The sequence below is a fragment of the Calidris pugnax genome, unplaced genomic scaffold (genome assembly GCF_001431845.1).
Source record: "Calidris pugnax isolate Ruff unplaced genomic scaffold, ASM143184v1 scaffold1, whole genome shotgun sequence".
Taxonomy (NCBI): domain Eukaryota; kingdom Metazoa; phylum Chordata; class Aves; order Charadriiformes; family Scolopacidae; genus Calidris; species Calidris pugnax.
Genome location: NW_015090800.1, coordinates 6,485,368 through 6,512,096, shown reverse-complemented (window position 1 = coordinate 6,512,096; position 26,729 = coordinate 6,485,368). Strand labels below are relative to the sequence as shown.

Below are 26,729 nucleotides of genomic sequence, written 5' to 3'. Positions count from 1 at the left end.
AGGTCACATCACTGATAGGTTATGAATTGATGGTCTGAGCCTGTCTAGAAAGATCACCCAACTGCGTGTAGTGATGTAGTTGACTTTAGGATATACATTTGTGTAAGATCAGGTTCTAAATTCTCATTATCTATGTTAACTATTCTTCTATAATATTTTTGACAGATACAGAAAACATTCAGCTTTTTCAAGAAATTGATGAATACTTGTTCTGGTTTCAGCTGGGATAGAGTTAATTTTCTTTCTAGTAGCAGCTGTGTTTTGGTTTTAGTATGAGAAGAATGTCAGTAAGGCATTGTTTTAGTTCTTGCTAACTAATGTTTATATTAGTCAAGGTCTTTTTCAGCTTCCTATAGAAGCTGATAGGGAGCATAGACAGGACAGGCTGGCCAAAGGAGTATTCCATACCATAGGTGTAATGCTCAGTATATAAATGAGGGTTGGCCGGGGGGCAGGAATCCCCGATTGCTGCTCGGGATGGGTTGGGCAGCTGGCCATTACGTGATAAGAGTGACTTGTATCACTTTATTTTGCTTTTGCCATTACTATTATTGTTGTTGTTGTTATTTTCCTCTTCTGTTACTGTTTTGTTAAACTGTGTTTATCTCAACCCTTGAGGTTTTTTCCCTTTCCCTTCCTTTTCTCCCTCTTCTCCCTACCCTACTGGGAGGGGAGGCGGGGAGTGAATGAGTGGCTATGTGGTCCTAGTTGTTAGCTGGGGTTAAACCATGACAATACTGGTTCTTTCAGAGCTCTGTTTTTATCCTATGGAGCAGCATTTCCCATAGAAGCACCGTTGGGTTTTTTTTTGTACAGATCCTATTAATCCCCTGAGTGCATTGGGGCATGCTGACATATGCTGTTTGTCATGCTGGCATTTATTTTTTCAAAGATAATCCAACTTTGAATGGTGGTGTTACTACAGAATGGTTTAAAGTTTGATGCTTAATCTAGGACTCCATAAAGTTATTTTTATAAATTAGTTTCTCATTTCATTACTGTTCAGGGAAAAAAACCCAAGTATGTAGAACATAATTTTTACATTTTTTGTTTAATTTTTTTTTTATTTTTTACAGAGTAGGGGTATAAAATAGAAAAGCACATTTATATTGCATTTGTATAGTCAACAGATTTCCCTGGGAATTTTTTAAAAGCCAAGAATTTGTATAACAACAAATCTATGGACGAAGTAAATTGAAGTCTTGGGCTGTTTTTTCTGGACCTGTTTCTTGTCTGAATACTCTGGCGTGTCATAAACAACTGTTTTCCCTCTTGCTTCTGTTTTCATACTTTGCAATTTGTCATCAGCAAGAAAAATTATTGTACCCAAGGATATCTTATTTATACTTTAAACCCCTAGCTGGTAATCAACCAAAATAGTACAAGGATAAGATTTTATTAAGAATGTCTTACACCATATATCCTACATTTCCTAAGGAATACCTACAGGCATTTAAGGACTGAGGCACAAATGCTGCTTTACTTTAACTGTGTTTTATATGTATTTCAGTCCTATAAGATCATCAATTTTGCTCCAACACTACTGCAAATCATAGTATCAGATGAAGTTGAATTTCCAGTGCGTCAAGCAGGTAAGATAAATTCCTCATTTAATTTTCTTTCATTAGAAAGTCAGTCTCTTGGTTATTTCAACAGAGTATTGAGCTGTTGCAATGTAAGTGAGTTCGTGTTTGTCCTGAATGCAGAAAAGGCTCTATCTTTGCCATTTCTTTCCTACATGAGAGCCAGATAAACCGTGGGTGTAGGGTAGAGTCCTCCTTTGGCTCCTCTGTGTTTGTAGTGATCCCTACTGGATTGCTGTGATACTGGTATGAAAAGAGAATGATTTCTGCTTAAAACTGGGTACCCAGGGAGCCTTAGGTATTCTTTCTTTCTCCTGAAGGTGAAGAAGTAGTGATGCCAAGTCAAGTGGGAAATTAAAAAAAAGTGGATCTCATTTGAATGCGTATCTCTCTTCCTGGAAAAATGAAAGTTTTGAAAAAATGAAAAAACCCCATTGTTCCCTAGGTCAAGGGTAGCCACATACGCTTAGTATCTATGATGTCCACTCACAGATGTAGATATGAAGGAAGGTCACATCACTGATAGGTTATGAATTGATGGTCTGAGCCTGTCTAGAAAGATCACCCAACTGCGTGTAGTGATGTAGTTGACTTTAGGATATACATTTGTGTAAGATCAGGTTCTAAATTCTCATTATCTATGTTAACTATTCTTCTATAATATTTTTGACAGATACAGAAAACATTCAGCTTTTTCAAGAAATTGATGAATACTTGTTCTGGTTTCAGCTGGGATAGAGTTAATTTTCTTTCTAGTAGCAGCTGTGTTTTGGTTTTAGTATGAGAAGAATGTCAGTAAGGCATTGTTTTAGTTCTTGCTAACTAATGTTTATATTAGTCAAGGTCTTTTTCAGCTTCCTATAGAAGCTGATAGGGAGCATAGACAGGACAGGCTGGCCAAAGGAGTATTCCATACCATAGGTGTAATGCTCAGTATATAAATGAGGGTTGGCCGGGGGGCAGGAATCCCCGATTGCTGCTCGGGATGGGTTGGGCAGCTGGCCATTACGTGATAAGAGTGACTTGTATCACTTTATTTTGCTTTTGCCATTACTATTATTGTTGTTGTTGTTATTTTCCTCTTCTGTTACTGTTTTGTTAAACTGTGTTTATCTCAACCCTTGAGGTTTTTTCCCTTTCCCTTCCTTTTCTCCCTCTTCTCCCTACCCTACTGGGAGGGGAGGCGGGGAGTGAATGAGTGGCTATGTGGTCCTAGTTGTTAGCTGGGGTTAAACCATGACAATACTGGTTCTTTCAGAGCTCTGTTTTTATCCTATGGAGCAGCATTTCCCATAGAAGCACCGTTGGGTTTTTTTTTGTACAGATCCTATTAATCCCCTGAGTGCATTGGGGCATGCTGACATATGCTGTTTGTCATGCTGGCATTTATTTTTTCAAAGATAATCCAACTTTGAATGGTGGTGTTACTACAGAATGGTTTAAAGTTTGATGCTTAATCTAGGACTCCATAAAGTTATTTTTATAAATTAGTTTCTCATTTCATTACTGTTCAGGGAAAAAAACCCAAGTATGTAGAACATAATTTTTACATTTTTTGTTTAATTTTTTTTTTATTTTTTACAGAGTAGGGGTATAAAATAGAAAATATACATCTAGTTTGTTAAAAGATAGCTGTGTAATAAATAGCTGATGCAGATGCTGTTTACACTTGAAAATAATTTTAAATGGTTTTCTTAATCTCTTCAAAATCTAGTATTGCTATTATACCACAATCTATTTTGCAAATAAATGGTATATATTGATGAAGCCTGTCAATATCCATTTGACTTATGAGGCTACGTTAAATAATTCAAAGACAGATTTGTGGTGCTTCTCATTATGGAGTCTCAGAATTTTTTAAAATATTCATTATCACTAATCTCTAACAGAGAGCGTAGTCATGATACTTATTCCACCCATGTGCTGTTATGTGCTCAGCTTTTACAAGTGATTATTTGGATTCCTGCAGATCTAGGTAAATCCAAGTGGGTTTTTCATAATTTCATGCTTCATGAGGAGACTCAAAGAACACTGCAAAATCCTCAGTTTGTGTTTCTTGTTCAGCTTTTGATAATACAGTTGTCTTCATAGTGATTTGCTAACTGTGTTTTATATGTATTTCAGTCCTATAAGATCATCAATTTTGCTCCAACACTACTGCAAATCATAGTATCAGATGAAGTTGAATTTCCAGTGCGTCAAGCAGGTAAGATAAATTCCTCATTTAATTTTCTTTCATTAGAAAGTCAGTCTCTTGGTTATTTCAACAGAGTATTGAGCTGTTGCAATGTAAGTGAGTTCGTGTTTGTCCTGAATGCAGAAAAGGCTCTATCTTTGCCATTTCTTTCCTACATGAGAGCCAGATAAACCGTGGGTGTAGGGTAGAGTCCTCCTTTGGCTCCTCTGTGTTTGTAGTGATCCCTACTGGATTGCTGTGATACTGGTATGAAAAGAGAATGATTTCTGCTTAAAACTGGGTACCCAGGGAGCCTTAGGTATTCTTTCTTTCTCCTGAAGGTGAAGAAGTAGTGATGCCAAGTCAAGTGGGAAATTAAAAAAAAGTGGATCTCATTTGAATGCGTATCTCTCTTCCTGGAAAAATGAAAGTTTTGAAAAAATGAAAAAACCCCATTGTTCCCTAGGTCAAGGGTAGCCACATACGCTTAGTATCTATGATGTCCACTCACAGATGTAGATATGAAGGAAGGTCACATCACTGATAGGTTATGAATTGATGGTCTGAGCCTGTCTAGAAAGATCACCCAACTGCGTGTAGTGATGTAGTTGACTTTAGGATATACATTTGTGTAAGATCAGGTTCTAAATTCTCATTATCTATGTTAACTATTCTTCTATAATATTTTTGACAGATACAGAAAACATTCAGCTTTTTCAAGAAATTGATGAATACTTGTTCTGGTTTCAGCTGGGATAGAGTTAATTTTCTTTCTAGTAGCAGCTGTGTTTTGGTTTTAGTATGAGAAGAATGTCAGTAAGGCATTGTTTTAGTTCTTGCTAACTAATGTTTATATTAGTCAAGGTCTTTTTCAGCTTCCTATAGAAGCTGATAGGGAGCATAGACAGGACAGGCTGGCCAAAGGAGTATTCCATACCATAGGTGTAATGCTCAGTATATAAATGAGGGTTGGCCGGGGGGCAGGAATCCCCGATTGCTGCTCGGGATGGGTTGGGCAGCTGGCCATTACGTGATAAGAGTGACTTGTATCACTTTATTTTGCTTTTGCCATTACTATTATTGTTGTTGTTGTTATTTTCCTCTTCTGTTACTGTTTTGTTAAACTGTGTTTATCTCAACCCTTGAGGTTTTTTCCCTTTCCCTTCCTTTTCTCCCTCTTCTCCCTACCCTACTGGGAGGGGAGGCGGGGAGTGAATGAGTGGCTATGTGGTCCTAGTTGTTAGCTGGGGTTAAACCATGACAATACTGGTTCTTTCAGAGCTCTGTTTTTATCCTATGGAGCAGCATTTCCCATAGAAGCACCGTTGGGTTTTTTTTTGTACAGATCCTATTAATCCCCTGAGTGCATTGGGGCATGCTGACATATGCTGTTTGTCATGCTGGCATTTATTTTTTCAAAGATAATCCAACTTTGAATGGTGGTGTTACTACAGAATGGTTTAAAGTTTGATGCTTAATCTAGGACTCCATAAAGTTATTTTTATAAATTAGTTTCTCATTTCATTACTGTTCAGGGAAAAAAACCCAAGTATGTAGAACATAATTTTTACATTTTTTGTTTAATTTTTTTTTTATTTTTTACAGAGTAGGGGTATAAAATAGAAAAGCACATTTATATTGCATTTGTATAGTCAACAGATTTCCCTGGGAATTTTTTAAAAGCCAAGAATTTGTATAACAACAAATCTATGGACGAAGTAAATTGAAGTCTTGGGCTGTTTTTTCTGGACCTGTTTCTTGTCTGAATACTCTGGCGTGTCATAAACAACTGTTTTCCCTCTTGCTTCTGTTTTCATACTTTGCAATTTGTCATCAGCAAGAAAAATTATTGTACCCAAGGATATCTTATTTATACTTTAAACCCCTAGCTGGTAATCAACCAAAATAGTACAAGGATAAGATTTTATTAAGAATGTCTTACACCATATATCCTACATTTCCTAAGGAATACCTACAGGCATTTAAGGACTGAGGCACAAATGCTGCTTTACTTTCAGTTGAAGATTAACTTTATTTTTTGTTTTTTTTTCCTGTGAGACAGAAGGGAGCAACTCTAAGGGATTATGGGAAATCCTAACAGTGAGATAAAGCTGAGGGAATGCACAACAAACATTTCTGTCTGAATAGAAGGTAGGCCATGTGCCAGTTTCATACTGGGCATTTCCCCAAGCAGAGTGTCCCATCTGCGTGAGCAATGATTTGTTTACACGAGCCTTCCAAAACTTCACTTACTGAATTTGAGTTTTAGGGAAGAGTAAAAATGCAGATAAGTAGATTTTTGTTTGCTTGTTTAGAATGATGGAATATTATGTCCATATGGAAGACTGCTGTAATAAAGAATGTACTCCAATAGAAGCTGACTGAAATACCATCCTGTTCTGTTTAGGACCAGGCACTTGAGCCTGATCTTGTGTGGAATCATAAAAAACTTCATTTTCTGAGTCAGCTGTGCTTGGTGCCTATAATTGTTAAGAACTCATGCAGTGGTTTTCAGTCTTTTCAACCTTTTGTTCTACTTTTAGCTGTACTACATGTTGAGCACAGAGTAATGTGGAAATGTGTTAGAATGAAATGATTATCTCCCCACTGTTTGTACTTAGCTGCCATTTACCTGAAGAACATGGTGGGATGGTACTGGGCGGACCGTGAACCACGTCCTGGAGAAGTGGTATTTCCATTCAACATTCATGAAAATGATCGTCAGCAGATTCGTGATAACATTGTAGAAGGAATAATTCGCTCTCCTGACTTATTGAGGTACCTTATATCGTATAGAGATACTTCTGTAGCTCAAGTTTTCGGACTGGTAGTCAGGATGTAGTTAATGTGAGAATCTCAATTTCCTGGGAGTTGAAGCAAGTGCTTATTTTGGAAATGTAACAATAATCAATGCTACCATATTTATTTGCACTTGTTTTTCAGAAATATATTAACCTGGCTAAGAGCTCTATGATGTGATTTGGCCTCTTACGGTGTAGTTTAAAGTGTGTTCTAATACTTGCTGTAGCAACAGCCTATTTGGCTGATTCAGAGCAGATAGGGTAGAGGACTATCTGCAGTACAGAATTACCTGTTCAGAGAAATACTGCCCAAGATCTATTTTTTTTTTCCCCTAGTAGCCCTTTTCTCAATTACTTTTGCAATTTTTTATGTAGTCCTAGTATCTAAATGTATATTACCAATCTTGGTTTTAAGATGTTAAAAGAATGAAAAAACGCTCTTCTCTTTTTGTTGGAAGAATAGTTAGGATTCACAGACATACTGCAATCTCTGATTGTTCACCACTGTAATTAAAGTAAAGCTGATAGAATGGGATTAGGCCATAGTGCATAGATGTTCATCTTTGTAAAACAGAAGAAAATCTTCCTCTTCTCTCCTCTTCCTCTCCACCAGCTAGGTGCCCAAAGATGTCTTTTTTTCTCAGTAGTCGTATCTGGAGGAGGAGTGCTTGGCTATGGATTGAAATTAGGATTAGGGAAAACACTTTAAAAAAATAATGAAACATCAGAATGTATTAGGCTGCTATAGCTTTGCTGTCACTGAAGGTCTTTATGAATAGATTAGACAAACACCTGCCAGGACTGCTTAGATCCTGCACTGAGACAGGAAAATGAACTAAAACATCGTTTCCAGTTCAGCTTTTCTAGCATGCTCTGACACAGATGTCTAGAATCCCCACTGAAAGAAGTAGTTGCTCCTTGCCAAGGTTGTGCTACAAGGTAAGGAAGCTTGTGTTGTTTCTGTGATAATGTGATAAAGGCATATCGTTTCCCCTCCCGTCATGCCATAAATACCAAGGCTGAGTTTATACAAAAGAACACAAAATAATGGAAATTTGTGGAGGTTTTTTTTTTTTGCAAACTAGTTCAGGCATCATTTCATAACCCGATATTCAAAATGCCCTGACATTACAGTGACAATCTACATCTAAAAGGATTGTTGAGACCCCTGGGACAATCACCTGCAATAAAGTAGAGGGTTTGTAAATACTGGCTAAACTTGTAGATTTGTCAGAGGTTAAAAAAGTCAAAGAAACTTTACTAGGATTAGTGTGATGAGGAACCACATCAGCAATAAGCACAAACTCCAAAGGCTTGAGGGGCAAGGTAAGTTTGTACAAAACTAAAAGGTTTAGTAGGTGGAGGGCCCCTTATTGAACTGCTTTGCAATAGCGGCTCCTTATGTAATGGGCTGCAAGAGGATACTCAAGGAAAACTAAATTTAGAAGAACCAATATTTTCTGCAGACTTTTTTTTTCTTATTATTTTTATTCCCAAGCAGGGCCGAGAGTATTTATTTACAGCTTCTAGTTCAGTGCCACTCAGCTTTTTTAGTCACACCCTATTTTAGTAAATTAACAGACCTGCCTTGCCCCTCACCATTGTGAATGGCATCTAAAAGTGTGTGGAGGGAGAGGAATGGTAAGCTGTTTTTATGGAATTGGTTCTGCCATATGCTTCAGAGGTTGAGAAGTGGTGTTCCAGAAGATCCTAGGAAAACTGTAATTTCATGAGGAACCTCTGGCTTGGATCATAAAGCAAACCAATTTTTAACAACAGATTTTAATTTTTTAATAAAAACGTACAAATTTGTGTTTTTGTGGTTGCTTTCAGCCTCATGAACATGTAGAAGTATAAACATTCATTTCCAAAGTACAAAGCTAGCTGGTTTCATGAGTAATTAATTGTTTTCAAATAATGCCTGGTGGGTGTGGAGAGGGAAGAGGAAGGGAGAAAGTAACTAAAACATTCTGAAATTAGTTTTTTCCTTAAAGCTCAATCCCCCGGGTTTTTTTCTTCTTCCTTTTCCTTTGCTACTTTCCAGAACTCTTTCAGTGCTGTTAAAATATGTATATTGTGGCCAATAAACCAAGATTTGGGATCTATCCTTTGATATTAAGCACTATACCGTGATCTTATTTACTTTTAATGTATTTCTTTTTCCCTCCTGCTGTAGAGCCCAGCTGGCACGCTGCCTCCATGCTATCATTACATATGACTTTCCTGGCCATTGGACAGCCGTGGTAGACAAGATAGGCTACTACTTGCAGTCTCAGAACAGTGGGAGTTGGCTTGGGAGCCTCCTGTGCCTGTATGAGCTGGTGAAGAATTACGAGTAAGTTAATGTCCATCCATAGATGAGGAATCGGTACTTTTAGTCTCGGCTGATTACTGAGAATGACATTCTTAAGAACGCTGGCAGTTCTATGAGGAATTCAGGTAGAAAATGGGAATTAATAATTGTCATATGCATCCTTTCCTGCAAATAAATTAAAACTATTAATCATCTTTGTATGTTCAGTGAACTGAAAGCAGAAATGTCAGCAATAATCTGTAAGAATTTACTGACATTTTTTCTTGAGGCTTTGTACTATTGATCTGATTTAACCAGTCTATGAAAAATGTCCTAAATGATTATAGCTTCTTTTGTTTGGAGATTCCCCAAATGCTGGATATATGAATGCAAATTACTTTCTACTTCTATATCATGAATACAGTACTGTCATTGTTATACACTCCTCTTGCATATTGTTACCTGTACCATCCTCCTGGTAGTCTAAATCCGGAAAGTGCAAATTAGGAGAAGTGTAGAGTGCTCTCTCACTCATTTTTTTTTAATTATCTGTTGTTACAAACATATGTATAAACTGCACAAAAGAAATGTAAATGGAGAAAATCTTTTCAAAACAAAGGAATTGTCTTTCCCTTTCAATTGCTGTTCACTCCTATTTGCTCAGCACCCAGCTTGAGTTTGGCATTGGTACGAAGGTCAGAAAAATACAAGTGCCTGCTACTCTGGGCTGACAATTCAGTAGTAAAGAACATTAGTTTTTCCTCCCAGTAGCTGCATTTATATAACATTTATTGGTTTAATAGTTAGAGAATTTACACAGATTGTTGGAATGGGGGCTAGAGAAGGGGAGAGCGAATGAGTGAGTGCTGGATAATTAATTTAATTTTCTTTAGGATACAGAAATTAAATTGCTGGTGAGGCATTAGAATCTCCAGTGTGTAGATCCTGGACCAACGTTTTTGTTTCCTTTGCAGATGCAGAAAAGCAGAGGAGCAAGGTCCTCTCATAGCAGCCATGCAAATATTTTTGCCTCGGATTCAGCAGCAGATGATCCAGCTTCTGCCTGATAACTCCCATTACTCTGTACTGCTTCAGAAGCAAATCTTAAAAATCTTCTATGCTTTTGTTCAGGTTGGCATCTGTGTAGAAGAAAACTGAAACTTTCACTTTGTTGGGTACAGCGACACTTCAGTACACTCATGAGTGTGATTGAGTATGAACACCAATTTGGATGGGAAAAGTCATAAACAATAAACAGCTTTTATAAAAATATTATCTTTATAGATTCTTCTACTTTAAAACTGGTCACATGATCCCCCAGATTATTTTTTTTTTTATGAACCTGGGCACATCTTCTCTATAAGCTTGCTGGAGAAATATTCCTATTTTTATAAAGTCACACATAACCTGATGTAAACTGTATGGGTATCTAGACTGTGCTGGTTGGCCTCTGAAAGTGCTGGTAATGCACATTGTAGTATAATTGTCAAATAGTGCACTTCATTAGGTAGCATTTCTTATTATCTTCTGAAGATCTGGCAGAAATTATTTACCGAGGCACATGCATTTGACAGAGATGAGTTTGGCTTTTACAGGGATCAGTTTGGTGACAAATTACTTTTAGAGAATGAGAAACAAAACAAGATCCTACAAAAGGGGCAGCCTGAAAATTCTTACTGGGGGTTAAAAAGCTAAAATAACTTGTTATTAGATAGGGGGAGGATTAAAAAGACCCTGAGATCCTATTTTACTTTTCAGTAGCTTGCCTGAGTATAGTCACTTTGCTTTGGATTTGGTAGAGAAGTAAGATTTACTAGATAGTAGCTAGGTAGTAATTAGGAATATGTTTCACTTGGGGTTTACCCAAGCCCTGTAGTATAGCTACTGCCATCGTCCCTAAAAGTCAGCTGGGCTTTTGTGAGGAAGAGGGGGGAAAAAAAAAAAAAAGTAGTAGCAAGCTCTCAGACCAAGGAGCTTTTCTCAAATACCATCTGCTCAGAAATTCCTCTGTAAATTGTGCCAAGAAGGATGCAATTAGAGCAGTATTGATATCTAACCTAATTAGTTTTAATTTTACTTAAAACCTCATCTTCCTCAGAATGTGACTACTGTAGAAGCATCTTCTACCTTTCTCAGAGAATATTAGTATTTCATGACTGTGTTTTTATTTCAGTATGTTTTGCCGCTCCAGTTGCTGAATAACCAGACTATGACTCAGTGGATGGAGTTCTTCCGTACTATCATTGATAGAAGTGTACCTCCAGTAAGTTTTAGTTCTCTAAAGACTTCTGATACTTGTGTGTTGACATTTGAGGAGCAGTCAATGTGAAGGTTTTCAAAGTGTTATTTTTTTTAAGATGTCATCTAGTTAAGATTCTTGTCCTTGGAATAAGAGGTGTTTCTGACAGAAACGTAGGAAGATCCTGTAAGCTGTCAGAATTTCATTGTCTGAGGTAATGACACTATCTAAGCTCCAATCTGGGATATATTGGAAGTTTCCAAATATTTTAGCCAGTTTCTCTCAAACAAGAACCAAAAGCTCATCACAAAGCCATCATTTGTTTCCATTCCTCTTTTTCTTTCATCAGTCGTTATATTTCTTGAACAAAATAAAAATAGGAATTAAATTTTTGTTTGTGTGTGTGTACAACATTAACTGTCATTTCCTAAGTTTATAGAAATTTATTTCACAACATTAATATTGTTTTGGTTTTTTTGTTTTGTTATTTGTTTTTCACAACCTTAATATTGTTAGCAAATGGTTAGGGTGTACATATTTGGAGGAGTTAGTATCATGCTTTATTTTTAAGCCAGTTGCACAACACTGCTTAGTCAAGTATATGTGAGAGTTTCTGTTTTTTAAATATGCATAATTTTGAAAATTAAAGTACAGGAATTGTACAAGTATTGCACATGTGCAGTTATATTCACTAATTAAGGTATTTGAAAGTTCCTTAATGTTACGTAACTGTTAACCAAAGCTTTAGTCGATGCTGTGAATTTGTATTAGTCTACTCAGCAAAGAATGTTTAAAGTGTCGTTTCTCTTAACAATACACACAGCTAATTTAAAACAAATCTCTTTATTTATAGGAGACTTTGCAAATTGATGAAGATGATAGACCGGAGCTGGTGTGGTGGAAATGCAAGAAGTGGGCATTGCATATTGTAGCTCGTCTTTTTAAACGGTAACAAGCTAACAGACTGATTAAAAACTAAATTTGGGTTACAAATTTGTGATGTTAATTCAGGTGCAATTAGAGAAGAGAGTTTAGTTGATTTAAACAGATCTTGGTCACCGAAGAGGTATTCCTGCTGCTGTCCTCTACCTTGCAGTGACACAGCAACAAGTCTGAGCTCTTGGTGAAATGATTTGACTCTCTAAGATGGTAAGAAATTAGCCCCACAGGAGAAGTACTTTTTCTTAACTTTTTTTTTTCTTTTTTTTACTGTTTTTTGCTGTTGTCACTACATCTACCTACGAGTGCTCATATTCTCAAATATAAAGGCAGGGGAAGATTTGAAAAGAAATCCGTAAACATGGAAATTACAGAGCTTGTGACAAAAAGGTGGCTATCTTTGCTTGTCTGTAGTATTGGACTTTATGAGAATCTAAGAAAAGGGAAATGGGGCATTATATGGGAAATAATTACTTGGAAGGAATCTGTGGGAAAGGATTCCTTTGGAGATGGGAGGCTACTCAGGATCCTTTGTGTTTTAGAAAGTACTGTGTTTTCCTGACACAGCAGACTTCTCACAATGTAAGTATCTGTGTCCTCTTCTTTTACAAGGTATGGAAGTCCTGGAAATGTAACAAAAGAATACTTCCAATTCTCAGAGTTTTTTTTAAAAACCTACGCTGTGGGCATACAAGAGGTAAGTGCACTTCATTTGTTTGGGAATTAGATCATTTTGGCTGAACAAATGTATTGTTTTCTTCAACAGTGTGCTCGTATCAAAGTTTATTCGTTAAACAAAAATGGACAGAGTCAGACAGGTTTTCCTTATAGTGATTGAGCAGTTCTTTAGAACTCAGTGCCATACAATTAGGTATAATAACATGATTTTTCAGCAATTCAAAAAAACCCTGCAGGAACATCCTTAGAAAAGGCGAGTGCTGATAAAATGGTATTATTATCACAAGTAAACATTCTGGATATAGCTGAGAGCAAAAACCGTTGATACAGAGGCCTCCTGTCATAGAAGGGTGTAATTTCAGCCCAGTCTTTAGTAAGTGCTTTTGCTACAAAATGTAAATGATACTGTTTAATTTCAGGAAGATACAAGCAGATTAGAAGGTGTCTGGAGAACAGCGATAAAAGCTGTTTTCTACCTGGAGAGCATTTTTCAATATTCAATTTCAAGATTTGATATTTTGTTATACATTGCCCTTGACTTTTATTCTTATTCATGTACATACCAGTTCTACACACTTGTTAATGCTTAATAGTTCATCTGCCATTAGTGCAAATTTGTAGCTTTATACTGTAGGTTTTTCTTAGTAGAACAAGCCTTTATGTTAAGGAAACATTGTGTGATGGAGTTTGTGATAGCATGCTAGGTGATACTATCTGATGGGTACAACAGATAAATGAAGTTAAGGGTTTTGCATCTCTTCTGATTCACAGATTTAGGTGCTAACCTATTTTTCTTTCCTAGTTTAGAATTTCTATTCTTATCACTGTTCTTCCAAAGTAATTTGTCTTCTTTAGGGGCCTGTCCTTAAAAAAATGAACACAGACACCACTAATGGATTTAGAAGCCAACCAGTTTGAAAATCTCACTGTGCCTTTTCCTTATCTGCTCCTAATTTTGCTGAGGCCTGTGTAAGCTGTCAGCCTGTGAATATTGAAGTGTATCTTTGGTTCACAATCACAAGTGATCACATGGTGGGGCTAGTAGTAAAGGTAAACATGTATAGAAATGCTTGCAAAATTAGCTCCTTAATGTTTATATGATTTCTGATTTTTGGATCAAAGGCATTACAGCGGTTACTAACGCTAGAACCTCTGCTGTAAAGCTAATTAATCTGTTCATGTATGTTCACTGCATGTCTGTGCATAAGAGTGAATTTTCAGTCTTCATTTAAAAATATCAATTTATCGTTTCTTTAGGTTCTCTTAAGAATCCTAGATCAATACAGACAAAAAGACTATGTTGCACCACGTGTTCTTCAGCTAACGTTAAATTATCTGAACCAAGGGGTTATTCACTCTGTAACATGGAAGCAAATGAAGCCACACATGAAGGTCAGTGTATAAAACCCAGTCATAAACACTGCATGTCATCAGGGTGATTAAAAAAACCTCCAGAATTCCCCACCAGTTTTGCAGTTTTAAAGAAGGTTTCATGAATCTTTCATGCACCAGTGGATCTGAGCAGAAAACAACATTTCTACATTAATGTGATAGGGTTTTTTTCCAGTGTCACAACTCTTATTACAGATACTGTTTACTTAATTAAAGATTTATCTCCTTAAGTTCCTTGTTTCTTATTTTTGAAGTCTGCCAGAAAGTCATAATGCTCTGGCTTTTATTAGTTGGTAGTGTTCAGAATTATCTATAGATTTAGAAATTCATAATTGGTTGTTGTGCAAATATAGCAGGCAAAGAGAACGTGAAATATAAGGAACTGAACTCTCTTTTAAGGACATGTTTCATAAGTGAACTGAGAACAAATGAAAAGTGATTTTCATGCTTTTATTTTTTCACATCATAAACTCCCCTGTTGTACTTAGTTAATCCCATGAGTGTTAAGAGGAAGGACTCTGAAATGTGTTCACATGTTTCAAGTGTTGCATTGGTGAGATCCTTCTGCAGAATGTGATGTTCTACTGTTTATAGGCTATATCCTGAAGTACATTTTGTGTGTGGTACTGCATTAATATAAAGTTAGATTAAGTAATTACTGCTGTCTGGGACTGCTGCAAAAGGAAAGTATATATATTTTCAGTTTACTTCTGTTAGCAAATTAAAAAAGCACTTGTTAAAAGTGCTTTTTTAAAAAACCTCTTCAGCAAAGTAAGTCTAGTAAATTAGTGCATGGTGGAGGGATTTGATTTTATGTGCACTTACGTGTATTTGACTTCCCTAATATTAGAGTATAACAGAAGAAGTCATATTCCCTCTAATGTGCTACAAAGATGAGGATGAAGAGCTCTGGCAAGAGGATCCTTATGAATATATCCGCATGAAATTTGGTAAATGTTTATGTTTAGCATTTATTTTATGCTTTCATCATAACTGTACACTGTAGTCTCAATTAACAGCATGGCCACTGTAATGTCTCTGTCTTCACCAGTGTCCTGAACAATAGGAAGAAGAAAATCTGTTTCTTAAATCTCACCAATCTCTAGTTAAAAGAAGAAGGCAGATCAAGTGAGTTTTGGCCATTTGGCTGGTAGCTTTAAACTAAATGATTCTCTTAATGTTTTTTTCTACTTCACATGTGCTCAGTGCAGCCCAAATAGACTGGCTTGCTCACTTTTTAATGCCAGTTTCAGAGTCCTGACTTACAGATGTGCCAACTGTCTGCAAGTTCTTGCAGCTCTCATTTTCACCAGAAGAGGCCTGACTTGCTCTTTCCTATTGAAAATTGTTCATGTCTTCAGCATTTTTTTGCCAATTATTATTACTAAATTGTAAGATAATTAGATATATGTATTCTTTCAAAAGATGCAGTGCAAAATCTTGAAAATAACACACAGAACCATATTATGAATAATTTCTATTACTAAAAGAGTCATTGTCATTGAAAAAGAGAAGGGTACTTTAAAATATAGCGAATTTAGCTGCAAAACTCCAGTAAGGCGGGCACCACAGAGATATGTAACATTTGGGATTTTTTAATTAGTTGATTTGGGATTAGCATATGTGAAAACAGAATTTAAAAATTCATAGAATAATTAAAAAACCTTGGAGAGTTGTTACGCAAAAAATTCATCATGATATAGTGTTGAACACTGGGGTACAAACACGCTGCTGTTTTTTTGGTATATGAATCCAGTTCTTTCTGTGTGGGGAGTGAATCTAATTTTTATATGTAGCTGAGACAGCTAAATACTGATTTAAGTGGTATTGGGGAAGCTAAAACAACCAAAACAAGTATGAAAGTATATTAAGTTGAATTTTAGAGAGGCACATTTGGCTTTGGAACAAGAATTCCAGTAGTCTGGTAGTATTTCTTAATCATGTTTTATCTTCAAGTTCTCGGGAAAAGTTAGTGTGTAATTTCAACCACATTTTAAGATTACCTTTTAGATCTTTTTATGTAATTCAATTTGTGTGGGGATGTTTGGATTAGAACATGTTTGGCAGCACAGATCTTTTTTTTCCAAGATATAAATTATATTTTCAATATGATTAAAGGAGGTTTACTTGTAATGAATGAAGCTAAAAAGCTTCGACTTTCAGCAGATTTAAAACTACCCCAGGTCCAAGGAGTTTTTACATACAAAAAGTTTCCCATGAGGTTTTAATAAAATCAAGCCAAAATGGTGTACATATGGTATGCAGATGGTACTGGAATGTATTGTTGTCCTTCCTATAGTGGTTTTAATTTAAAAAAAAAAAAAAAAAGAGCCAGGATTTTTCATCCCTTAAAAACATGGTCTCAAAGAATTAATGAACAAATAACACATTCCTAATAAAGGAAATGATGAAATAGTCAGTAGAGTTGGAAGACGTGAAGTAAATGCTTGTATAAGCTATGTGACATAAGCTTGGGTCTGGCTCTTTAACCACAACGTGAAGAGAACAGTGTTAATAGTTTTGAAGTTAAATATTAACCCTAATTCCTGATTTTATGATACCCTACAAACAAGATGGTTTATAAAAAAATTATTATTATGTCATTCAGAAAAGGAATATTTTTCTTTTGCCTTTTTTTTCTTTAATTTGTTAGATGTATTTGAGGATTATGCATGTACTACAACAGCAGCACAGAATCTCCTTTATACCGCTGCGAAGAAGAGAAAAGAGGTATGGAAATAGCGGGTTTTAATGATTTGAAGTTTCCTTAATAATGTCATTTCCTCTTAAATTTAAAGATGCTACAGGAAGCAAGTCTTGAAAAATCTACTTGCTAATACATAGTCAAATGTTTTCCTGGCTGTGTGCTATCAATTTTGGGACTATTAAAATATGTGTTTATGTATAAATAAATAAATAAGTGGGTTCCTCTTGCAGTTTTAAAATTAACCTGCCGAATACAAACTGAGTTGTAACAGATGTACTGGTATTTTCCCAAGTTTACAAACAGCCTCTGTCACGGCTGTTTTGAGCTTCCCAAACTGTAGCAGTAGGGGAAAAGTGAACCTGATCCTTATTAATTTTCACTGATGCTATTTAAAATCCTGTTGACAGCAGTGAAATTAGCAAAAACGAAATCAATTTCATACAGCCGCTCTTTAAATGAGGACATAACTTTTCTGTAGATCTTTCTGTACTTATATTGATCTGTGCAAAAGCACCCATCCGAGCCCAGGAAAGCGCGTCGGTTTGCTAGAACTGCAAAATTTTTTCCTGGGTACCATTTTAAGATCCAGTAAATACGGAGCTCTGTTCCCAGGTGGATTTTTACATCAGGTGGAATAGCCTGTGACCTTTCTACTTTTCTGTTGTCAAAACAGTCCTTGCTCACTGACCTCATTTTTATAATCTTTACTGAGACCATCAAAACATATCTGAAAAGTACATAATGGGTGTGGAAATGACATTAAACAATTGGTTTTGCCAAGAAGCCTTTCTAAGTCTAGTCAACTTTAGAAGCTACTGCCAAAATCATTAGACTAATATAAGTTTATGAGGTTTTATTCCAAGCTGTTCTTGAATGTGTGTATGTTCATACATATATGTATACACACGCACGTATTTATATATGTGTGAGACAAGCCAGAAGAGAACTTAAGGGGAAAAAAAATGCATGAGGTACTTACTATTAGAGCCTCTTGGCTTTTTGTCACCTTTTTTGATTTGCCTCAAGACGGCAAAAAATGCCTTATTTACTATTACTAATGTGATTAATTTAATTTTGACAAGTTTGGCTGAAAAGTTGAAAAAGGAACCTTCTGTATTTTAACTATGGAAAGATTGCACATGTAGTACCTCACAGTTGCTTTGGCCAAGATAAAATCTATTCTTAAAAATGCCATGTGAATATTTTGACTTAAACAGTGCTATTAAAATAATTTGACAAAAGGAGGTTGCATGTTTTCTGTCTTGCCTAGGTATTACCAAAAACTATGGCATATTGCTATGAGATTCTGACAGACCCAAATATTGATCCAAGGAAAAAAGATGGAGCTCTGCATGTTATAGGATCCCTAGCAGATATTTTACTGAAGGTAAGTGGGTAAAGAACTGAAAAAGGTTTGTAATTCTTAGTATCAACTGCCATTTCCAATAAAAAAGTCTTAGCTATAAAGTATGGCTAGCTCTTAGCCATATTTATAAAGTCTTTAGAGAGACTGCTCTGTGCAATAAGAATCTGAGGGTTTGTTTCTTTAAAAATATTGGCCTTCTTTCCTGTTTTTTATATTCCCTTTTATTTGCAGATTTTTCTTCTCAAGTTTCTCCAAAGCGCTGTTTGTTTGCTACGGAGCAGTCCCTTGGTCCTCTCCTGCTTTACTAGTAAAATGGAAGTGTGTTAAGAAAGCAAACATGCATTCCATCGATAACATCGCCTGTGATTCTTTAGCAAACCCTCCCAACAGCCTGTACGATTGTGGGCGGCTTCTGGTTCCAGAAAAATGTTTGCTTAACATGTTGCAGGAATGTTTTGTCTAGCTTTCCAGCTTTCTTACCCTACAATGTGTGGCTGTAAGTCCTATTTCATCAGCCAACTGGGAGTTTTGAAAATAACTGGAAAGAGCACAGAGTTTCTATCTTTCCTCCATTCTTTATAGGCAGTATTTTCAGAATTTTGAGTATTTTTCTGGAATTTGAATACATATTTAATCCACACTGTTGCTCTGTAATGTTATCTTGGTTACAGTTTCCCTTAAGCTTTTGTAGATGGTGGAGTCCGAGATATGCCCTCTCTCCATGTCAAAAGGAACTGCCAAAAGGGTATCACTTTCAGCATGAGAATGGTGGCCTTGTGCTGGAGGCTTCCTTTTTAAAGTAACTTATTTTATGTGAGTTCGTCTGCCTCTGTGCAGGATGTGTCTTCATAGTACAAGGCACATCTTACCAACATTTAACATTTATTTTTTACCAATGTACCAATCTGATCTGATCTGAGATCCTGACACATCAGTAACTTTTGCAGAATTTTTGTAATTATGTTGCATTGTAACTTCCCTTCCTTGTGCTGGAGTATAGCAGTGAAAGAGGAGGCCATTGTTCATGTTGTGATGAGCCTTTCATATTGACTGTGGGCTTCTAAACCTATTTATCTCTGTCCTGCAGAAAAAAAAAGGGGGGTTATGCCAGTATATTGCTCTTATTGAAAATTTTCAGTCTTGAAACATGAGGGTATAATATACTTTTATAAAAGAGTCATAATCCCCAAACACTGCAGACTGCTCTCAACTCTGAATTTCTTGTGTTTGGGATTTGGCAGATTGAAAAATTCCATGAACTGTTTCTGCATTAAATACTCTGTTTATAAGGGCTTTCTGGCTGGTGAGCTGACTGAGATACGGATTGTGAGGAGCTCATAGACACAATGACCCTGCCTGAGCCACCTGGCTCTCCACAGTGGCTCCAGTTTAATGCATGCAATCTTCTGACCTGTGTGCACAAGGGAAAATTCTTTTCCCTTCTCTGTGCTTTTCTCTGCTCAGTTCTTCATCTGTCTCTCTGAAGGTTTGGGAATCAGTGATGTATTTGGGAAAAAGTGATGTATGCATTGGTGAAGTAGAAGTGTGATCACCTAAGATATATTTCATATTCAATGTCCCCTTTGCCCTCTTCCTCTCTTAGCCACTGAATCATTCCTTTAGATGGTAACGTGGTCCCCAGCATGTATCTTTTCTATTGTCCTGGGGCTGTAGGTACTAGGAAAGTCCCAAGTCTCCATCTCCATGTTGGTGGTTCCTGGCTTCCTGTGAATATCTTGGGATTTGTCAAGGTTGGAATAATGAAGGATAGTTTTTATCAGATATCCTTCTTCAGCCAAGGAAATTTCTATCACAAAGGAATTATCTTAGTCCATTAATAAACATGGAAAAAAAAAAAAAAGATGTGAGTTATTGTTGTAGTGTGTAAAATAATGAGTTTTAATACTTACAGTAACAGTAGGTCATTTGAAACTCTGATCTGCTTCATACTAAGTTTATATTTGTCTTCAGCTGTGTATGTACTCCTTTGTAGGAAGAATGGAGGTACTAGGTCATTGATCCTAATTAAGTTTTAAGAAAAAATGTCTGGAATCAGTTGCCTTAAAGAAAAAGCAAATTCCAGTTTACAGTATTGTAATGAGTAATATAGAATTGAATGTTACATGTACTGTTCTTTCACTTACCTAGCATTGAACTTGCTGTTCTTATGAGGTGTGGTCAGGGCAATGTGCATGATCTAGATCTCTTCATGAGAGAATACCTTTATTACATAGGCAAATCATTGTGTTTCTCATGGCTGATAGTTGCAATGGATTGCTGGCTAGAATGAACTATGTAAAATGAATGGTCTCCAAATTTCTGTTTACACCAACAGAAGAGTGTCTTCAAGGATCAAATGGAGCTGACGTTACAGAATCATGTCTTTCCATTGTTCATGTCTAACCTGGGGTACCTCAGAGCTAGAGTAAGTTCCCCAGTTATATCAATTTCAGCATTTGCCATGATTCTTTCCTTTGAATTTTCACTTCATTCTGAATGTCAATGAAAGAAATAAAGCAAATATATAGTAAAATTTCAAGTAACTACTCAGGGCAGTGATTTTTTCAGCACTTTGAATAAATTATTTGTCAGTTAAGTGAATTGACGGAAAGTCTGTATCATATTATTGTTTACCTCTTTGATCAGACTGGAGAATTTGAGCACTGGTTGTGGCCCCATTGTGACCAGTTTTCATAGCAGATCTCAATAACTAGAGTGGTTGGGTGGCTGTGAAGAATAGGTAGGATTTCCACAGGGTCAGTTTGAGTGTAACTTGAAGAAAATCCCTAACTGCCCATATCAGTTATAACCAAACAGTTTTCTTTAATTTCTCTTCTGACTTTTTTCCCCCCCCATAAGGACCAAAACTGTTAATGCCAATTATGTGCATACTTAATTTATTGGAATTTGGTAAAGAAAAATAAAGAACTGCTTGAGTGCAAAAACTGTGTTAGATGTTAGCATATGAATACACCATAATTAAGAAAAAAAAGCAATACATGCAAACATAGAGATAGTTAGCATTGGTTTTGAATCAGTTAAAAAATGCTAAAAGTTGCAGTAATTCCTAACTTGCTTTTCTTTTTGTCATGCAGTCCTGTTGGGTACTTCATTCCTTCAGTGCTTTGAAATTTCACAATGAGCTAAACTTGAGGAATGCAGTAGAGTTGGCCAAGAAGAGCCTGATTGATGATAAGGAAATGCCTGTAAAAGTAGAAGCAGCCATAGCTCTTCAGATGTTAATAAGCAACCAAGAGCAAGGTATGCTACAGTGATTCATCAGTTGTATACACTGATTATTTATTTATTTATATTTTTTTAGAGATCAGGAGGTTGGTGCAGATTTATCTAAATATTTCTGCCATTTAAGACATAGATTTCAAAAACATTACATCATGTTTAGAGAGTGTCACTTGCTCATCAGTTACTGTATACATCCCAGAATTCTGTCTGCCAAGTTTTTAAGGCAGGTCTCTGCACAAAAAGCGTTAGAATCAATATATACCCTTTAATAAAGTAAATAGCAGCTGTCTTTGTTTTTCTTTAGTGAAGTGAAATAGTATGTTTAAGAATGGATGCTGCCTATGTGTGAGGGCATGTGTTCCCCCAAACCAGCAGATTTTTGCTGTAGATGGCATTTCAGTATTGAAAGTGGCAGATGTACAATTTATTTACTTTGTTAGTCTACTGGTTATTGGCTGCAAAAGTGCCTTAGGTAGGTTTTTCGGTTGGGGTTTTTTGATGAATTAAGCTTAAAAAAAAAGAGTAGTCAGTTACCTAGTAGTTTTGAGGCACTGTGCAATTGCGTTTATGGATAATCGATTTCACCTAATTTCACTTGTTTTTTTAGCCAAGGAATATATGAAGCCCTATGTAAGGCCAGTTATGCAAGAGCTCTTGCACGTTGTTAGAGAGACGGAAAATGATGATCTTACTAATGTAATCCAGAAGATGATCTGCGAGTACAGCCAGGAAGTAGCTACCATTGCTGTTGACATGACTCAGCACCTGGTAAGAGATGGTTGTAAAGTAACAGTCCGGTCAAAAGCGCATGCCTAGTGCAGTAAACATTTAATTAAATTGGTTTGTTGTGCACACAGTTTAAAGCAATCTTTACAAAGGTCCACCTATAGTGTCACAATATATTTTTTTCTGTACGCAGCATCTTTAAAACCTGTAGGTTTTTGAAAGATACTGAATTTTGTCACTGCTTTTAATGAGCCAAGCTCTAACCATTTAACATTTCAAATGGCTTGTTGTAGCCAGACTTCTCAAAGAAAGAGGAGTTTTCAATTTTCCGTATTCCGCTTTCAGAAGTAAGGAGCATATTTTTCAGGGCTGACAGCTCTTACAGATAAGGCATTGCTGCTGTTGCGTTAGCTGTCTTGGTTTTGCACGACAAATTAGAAATGTGAGTTTGCTCTTGAATGTCAAGTTGCTCGTTTTTTTTTTCATAGGCTGAAATATTTGGTAAAATAATTCAGAATGATGAACAAGATGAAGACCAAGACAAAGGAGCTATGGCCACGGACATCTTGCACACCATTGACACTATCCTGACAGTTGTGGAAGATCACAAGGAGGTGAGATTTTCTTTTATACTGCTGTTCCCTCGTGCCTTTCATTCGCAACAAGCACTTCTATGTGTGTTGCATCGCTTGAGTTGACATGAACGTGCATTTGCTATAGCAGGATGGTGAATTAGTACCAAGTGATCTCTGACAAATTTGAATTTAAAGCCCAGTTTACTTCTGTCTTTTCTTAATTGTTTCGCTCTCAACTTCAAGGGGAATTTATTTCCTGAGGGTAAAATCCTTAGCCCTTATTCTGTTAAACACTTCATTGGATAATTGTTTTACAGACTGTTAAAATAGATTTTAGGGAGAAAAATTTTGCGTAAGGCTAATTTTTTACAATGGTGACTCATATTTAGTTGTTTAGCCATCAATTTCTTGGGTAGAATTCCTAGGAATTGGTCCACCAGTTGTGTAATTTAAGCTTACATTTCACATATTCAGTGAAGAAAGAGATTCTTTCTGCTCAATAGCACCAGGGCTGACTGAGGTAGGAAGGAGTTAAGTGACTGACCAGAGAGGCAAAGTCAGTTGGTAACTTAAACTCAGTTGGCGTAAAAGTGCTTTGTCCTTGATTTTTTTTGCTTCCTTGATTTACAATGGGAAAGTTTCATTGTGAGTGAAGCAATGAAGCTTATATTTTTAAAAATACATTAATTAAAATACTAACCATTTTCTTGTAAGACCATTGTGTTCCTTTGGATTTCAGAACATTTTTCATTCCTTTTACAAGAACCCCTTGCGTGTTTTGAAAGCTAAAATGAAATCTGGTAGCTGAGCTGAGTATCAGGAATGATCATCTGAAGTGCATCTTCAGGTTTTAGCCTAGGAAGGCCTTTGGGGTTGGGATATTTTTGGCGTAAACTTAGCAGCTTGGTTTTTTGTTATGTGAAGCACAAACTAAAATATTGTGCCGAGTGCTCTTCATCTCAGGATCTTAAATCACTTTAGAAGTGATAGAAATTATATAGAAATTATATATGAGGCTGAGAACTCCTTAGAAATTCCTTTCCTTAGGAAAAAAAAAAATCCTTAGAAATTCACCATTAAGTATGGAGAGAGTTTAGGGGATGGTTGCTCCCGAGTCAGGTGTCTGAAGATAAGTGGGTGTATCTGTGGTCACGTACTTGATCCATTCACTAGAACAAGCCCAGAAAGCCTGACATCCTGCCAGATGAGGTCTGCAAGGAATGACCTGTGGTAATAACCTGTAGTAATCATCATTACTTTCTATCTAGCCGGAATAACAGGTAAAGTTTTTGGTAGGATGTGTGGAATAACCATAAAATAAGAGGTTTTTTTTTAAATAAAGAGAAATGCTCTAAATAACAAGTTTTAAAGCAAAACTGCATATTGAAAATCTGTGTATTAACATCAGTGAGACTTTACTTCATAAGAGTGTGATTGTTAATGCAGTATTTAAAAATTGATAAAAGCCTTTTTGCTTTGAAGAACTTCTCAAACTGAATTAGTGAAAGACATTGATTAAATTACTAAGTTTTTAAATTTAAATTTTCATTTCTAGGTTTTTAAATAAACTGCTTTATATTTTCATTTCAGATAACTCAACAGCTCGAGAGCATTTGTTTACAGATCATAGGCCTTGTTATGCAGAAACGCGTTATAGGTAAGTTTCAGAGATAATTTTTAGAAAAACATTACATATTTTTACATTTAAAAAAAATTCTTAAATTAATTAGTGCAAACAACACTGTCTTCCTGGATAGAACTTCATCTTTTTGTGTGTGTGTTTTGTTAAAGAAAAAAAGATGTTAAATTTCACTTATGGTTTGTTTTTCCTGATCTCCTTTTGTACATTAGTCAGGCTGATTATTATGTTTTGAAGGTCAGTGAAAGCTGAAGAGGCAATTCTGAATATAGTTCTAGCTAGTTGTGTTAAAGGACAATGTCTACAATTACATTAGTATTTTATGGACATGGTCTGCAATTAAATTACTGCTTTATCAGTAACCTACACTAAAGAGCTACACAGTTTTGTTGTAAGACCTTTAAATAAAAACAAAGGTTGGGAAAAGAAAAATATTTTGCAGTAAATTGTTCAGATGCAATGACTTTGATGTGCTGGTAATATATTTTTCTGGTGTGTATTTATAATGAGAAACTGTGCATGTTGTAACTATAGGCAACATAAGGGCTGTCTAAGAGTTTTTTCCAATTTGTATTATTTTACTACATATTGATTTTGCTACTAATTGTTGTCTCCTAGTTGTAATATGACTTGGGGCTTGGTTTCAGATTTTAAGGTATTTTCAAGCTACCTTTAGTGTTTTTTAAAAGCACCCTGCTTCAAATTTTTTCTCCTTTCCAGAGTTTTACGAAGACATTCTCTCCTTGGCTTACAGCCTGACGTGCCAGATGATTTCACCTCAGATGTGGCAGCTTTTAGGTGTTGTATATGAGTTTTTCCCGCAGGTTTGGTATGGGTGCTTTGCAGGTATGATCACTTCTATTCTGTTGATGTTTCCACTGTTTGGGGATGCATCTCTGAAACCCATCTTAATAAGGGTGGCTTCCATTTAGTGTCTCGGTTTCAAGTGATCATGTATTTGAGTCATGCCCCGAGCGTCTGTTGAGTGTGGGAGTGTAACGGGAGCATACTTAAGCAGGAGAAGCGTCTTCAAATCTGTCAGTGTGATCTGTTATTGTAGGAGGTCCTGAACTCAAAGAAAGCTGAAAAATACAAAGTTAATGTGAAATTACGAATTAATGAATTAAAATATAATCCTGTTCTGTTTAGTTTCCTGAGAATGCAACCTGCGTGGTGTGCTTTATGAAGAATTCTGCTAGAATAGACTTTTGCAGAGTTTGAATTTCCAGCCATGTCCAAGAATCTGGGCTAATGAATCCCATTATAGGACTGCAGTCTCACTTGTTAGCACTTAAATGGATTAGTTTGTAATTTTTTTCTCTTTTGCTCTCCCTCTTCTGCAGAAATGATGCCTCTCTTGCATAATTACGTGACCGTCGACACTGATACTTTACTGTCTAACCCAAAGCATTTAGAAATCATTTATGCTATGTGTAAAGAGGTAAGGCTTCTTATTGTTAACGTTTATCACTGTTACTTAATGATCACATTAGCCGAGTGACCTGAACATGCCAGGTGGTGGCCAGTCATTTCAGAAGGAAATGAAATTTGGTCTCGGCTCAGTTCTGAGTACACATAGCACCTTCACAGGTTTTTTAAGTGACATGCTTTTTAAAAAATTACATGCACAAATCTGTGTGGGAGAAAGTTGCTGTTCCTCTTGACTCTCTTCTATGAACAGCTATTTTGGTAAGTAGAGGAATTAATGAAGCCTGATTTCTTTGGGTTGTGTATCTTGCGATTGGGTTTTCTAGTTGTCAGCTGAGGTGCAAACTCATTTGAAGTTCTTCCTACATTTATAATGTTTCTTTTTTATGCTGATTCTCTCATGTATAATAAAGTACGAAGTCACACTGCAGCCTGTCTCATATTTTGGGCATTATAGAGTGACATCTAGCTACCTGCTTATTTTTCAGAACAGCAGAGAGATTGAATGTGTTTGAGAATTCTGCTGCTTTGTCAGGTTTGATTGACCCTGACCATAGGGTTGAAACATAATGAGAAGAAGCAGTCAGTTTCACATATATGCATATATTCATAGAGTGATTCCATACATCTTGTTTTTAATCAGAAACTAGCCTAGAGATAGGACTTCACTTTGCCAGACTGTTAATCTGCCATTGTCTATTAGAATTGAAGTCACAAAATGGAAACAGCATATGGAAGACATCAGTGATTCTTATAAGTAACATTTCATTTAAAAAAGATAAATCAATGACATACGAAGAATACTATCATTCATAAAGAACTATAGCAATTTCTTCTACATTTTTACATTAATCTTTAGCCACTTACCGTTGTTTATGTCCTGCAGAGATGATTTTTGGTGTGGCTTAATTTCTCACAAAATATGGCATGAATAGATACGTATA

The 26,729-nt window shown here is 36.2% G+C and overlaps 1 protein-coding gene across 1 annotated transcript in view; it reads left to right on the top strand.

Moving 5' to 3' along the window:
• The first annotated feature begins 3,661 nt into the window (after positions 1–3,661).
• IPO8 (importin 8) overlaps positions 3,662–26,729 on the top strand; it is a 38,597-nt gene continuing 15,529 nt past the window's right edge. Inside the window, exons 1-18 of the mRNA XM_014937442.1 lie at positions 3,662–3,789; positions 6,381–6,537; positions 8,737–8,895; positions 9,828–9,984; positions 11,027–11,116; positions 11,946–12,040; positions 12,644–12,728; positions 13,967–14,101; positions 14,952–15,051; positions 16,755–16,831; positions 18,079–18,195; positions 20,510–20,599; positions 21,270–21,435; positions 22,025–22,185; positions 22,632–22,757; positions 24,309–24,375; positions 25,078–25,203; positions 25,701–25,798. Of these exons, the coding sequence (XP_014792928.1) occupies positions 6,401–6,537; positions 8,737–8,895; positions 9,828–9,984; positions 11,027–11,116; positions 11,946–12,040; positions 12,644–12,728; positions 13,967–14,101; positions 14,952–15,051; positions 16,755–16,831; positions 18,079–18,195; positions 20,510–20,599; positions 21,270–21,435; positions 22,025–22,185; positions 22,632–22,757; positions 24,309–24,375; positions 25,078–25,203; positions 25,701–25,798 (1,986 nt within the window). The 5' untranslated portion in view covers positions 3,662–3,789; positions 6,381–6,400. The remainder of the gene's footprint in view (positions 3,790–6,380; positions 6,538–8,736; positions 8,896–9,827; positions 9,985–11,026; positions 11,117–11,945; positions 12,041–12,643; positions 12,729–13,966; positions 14,102–14,951; positions 15,052–16,754; positions 16,832–18,078; positions 18,196–20,509; positions 20,600–21,269; positions 21,436–22,024; positions 22,186–22,631; positions 22,758–24,308; positions 24,376–25,077; positions 25,204–25,700; positions 25,799–26,729) is intronic.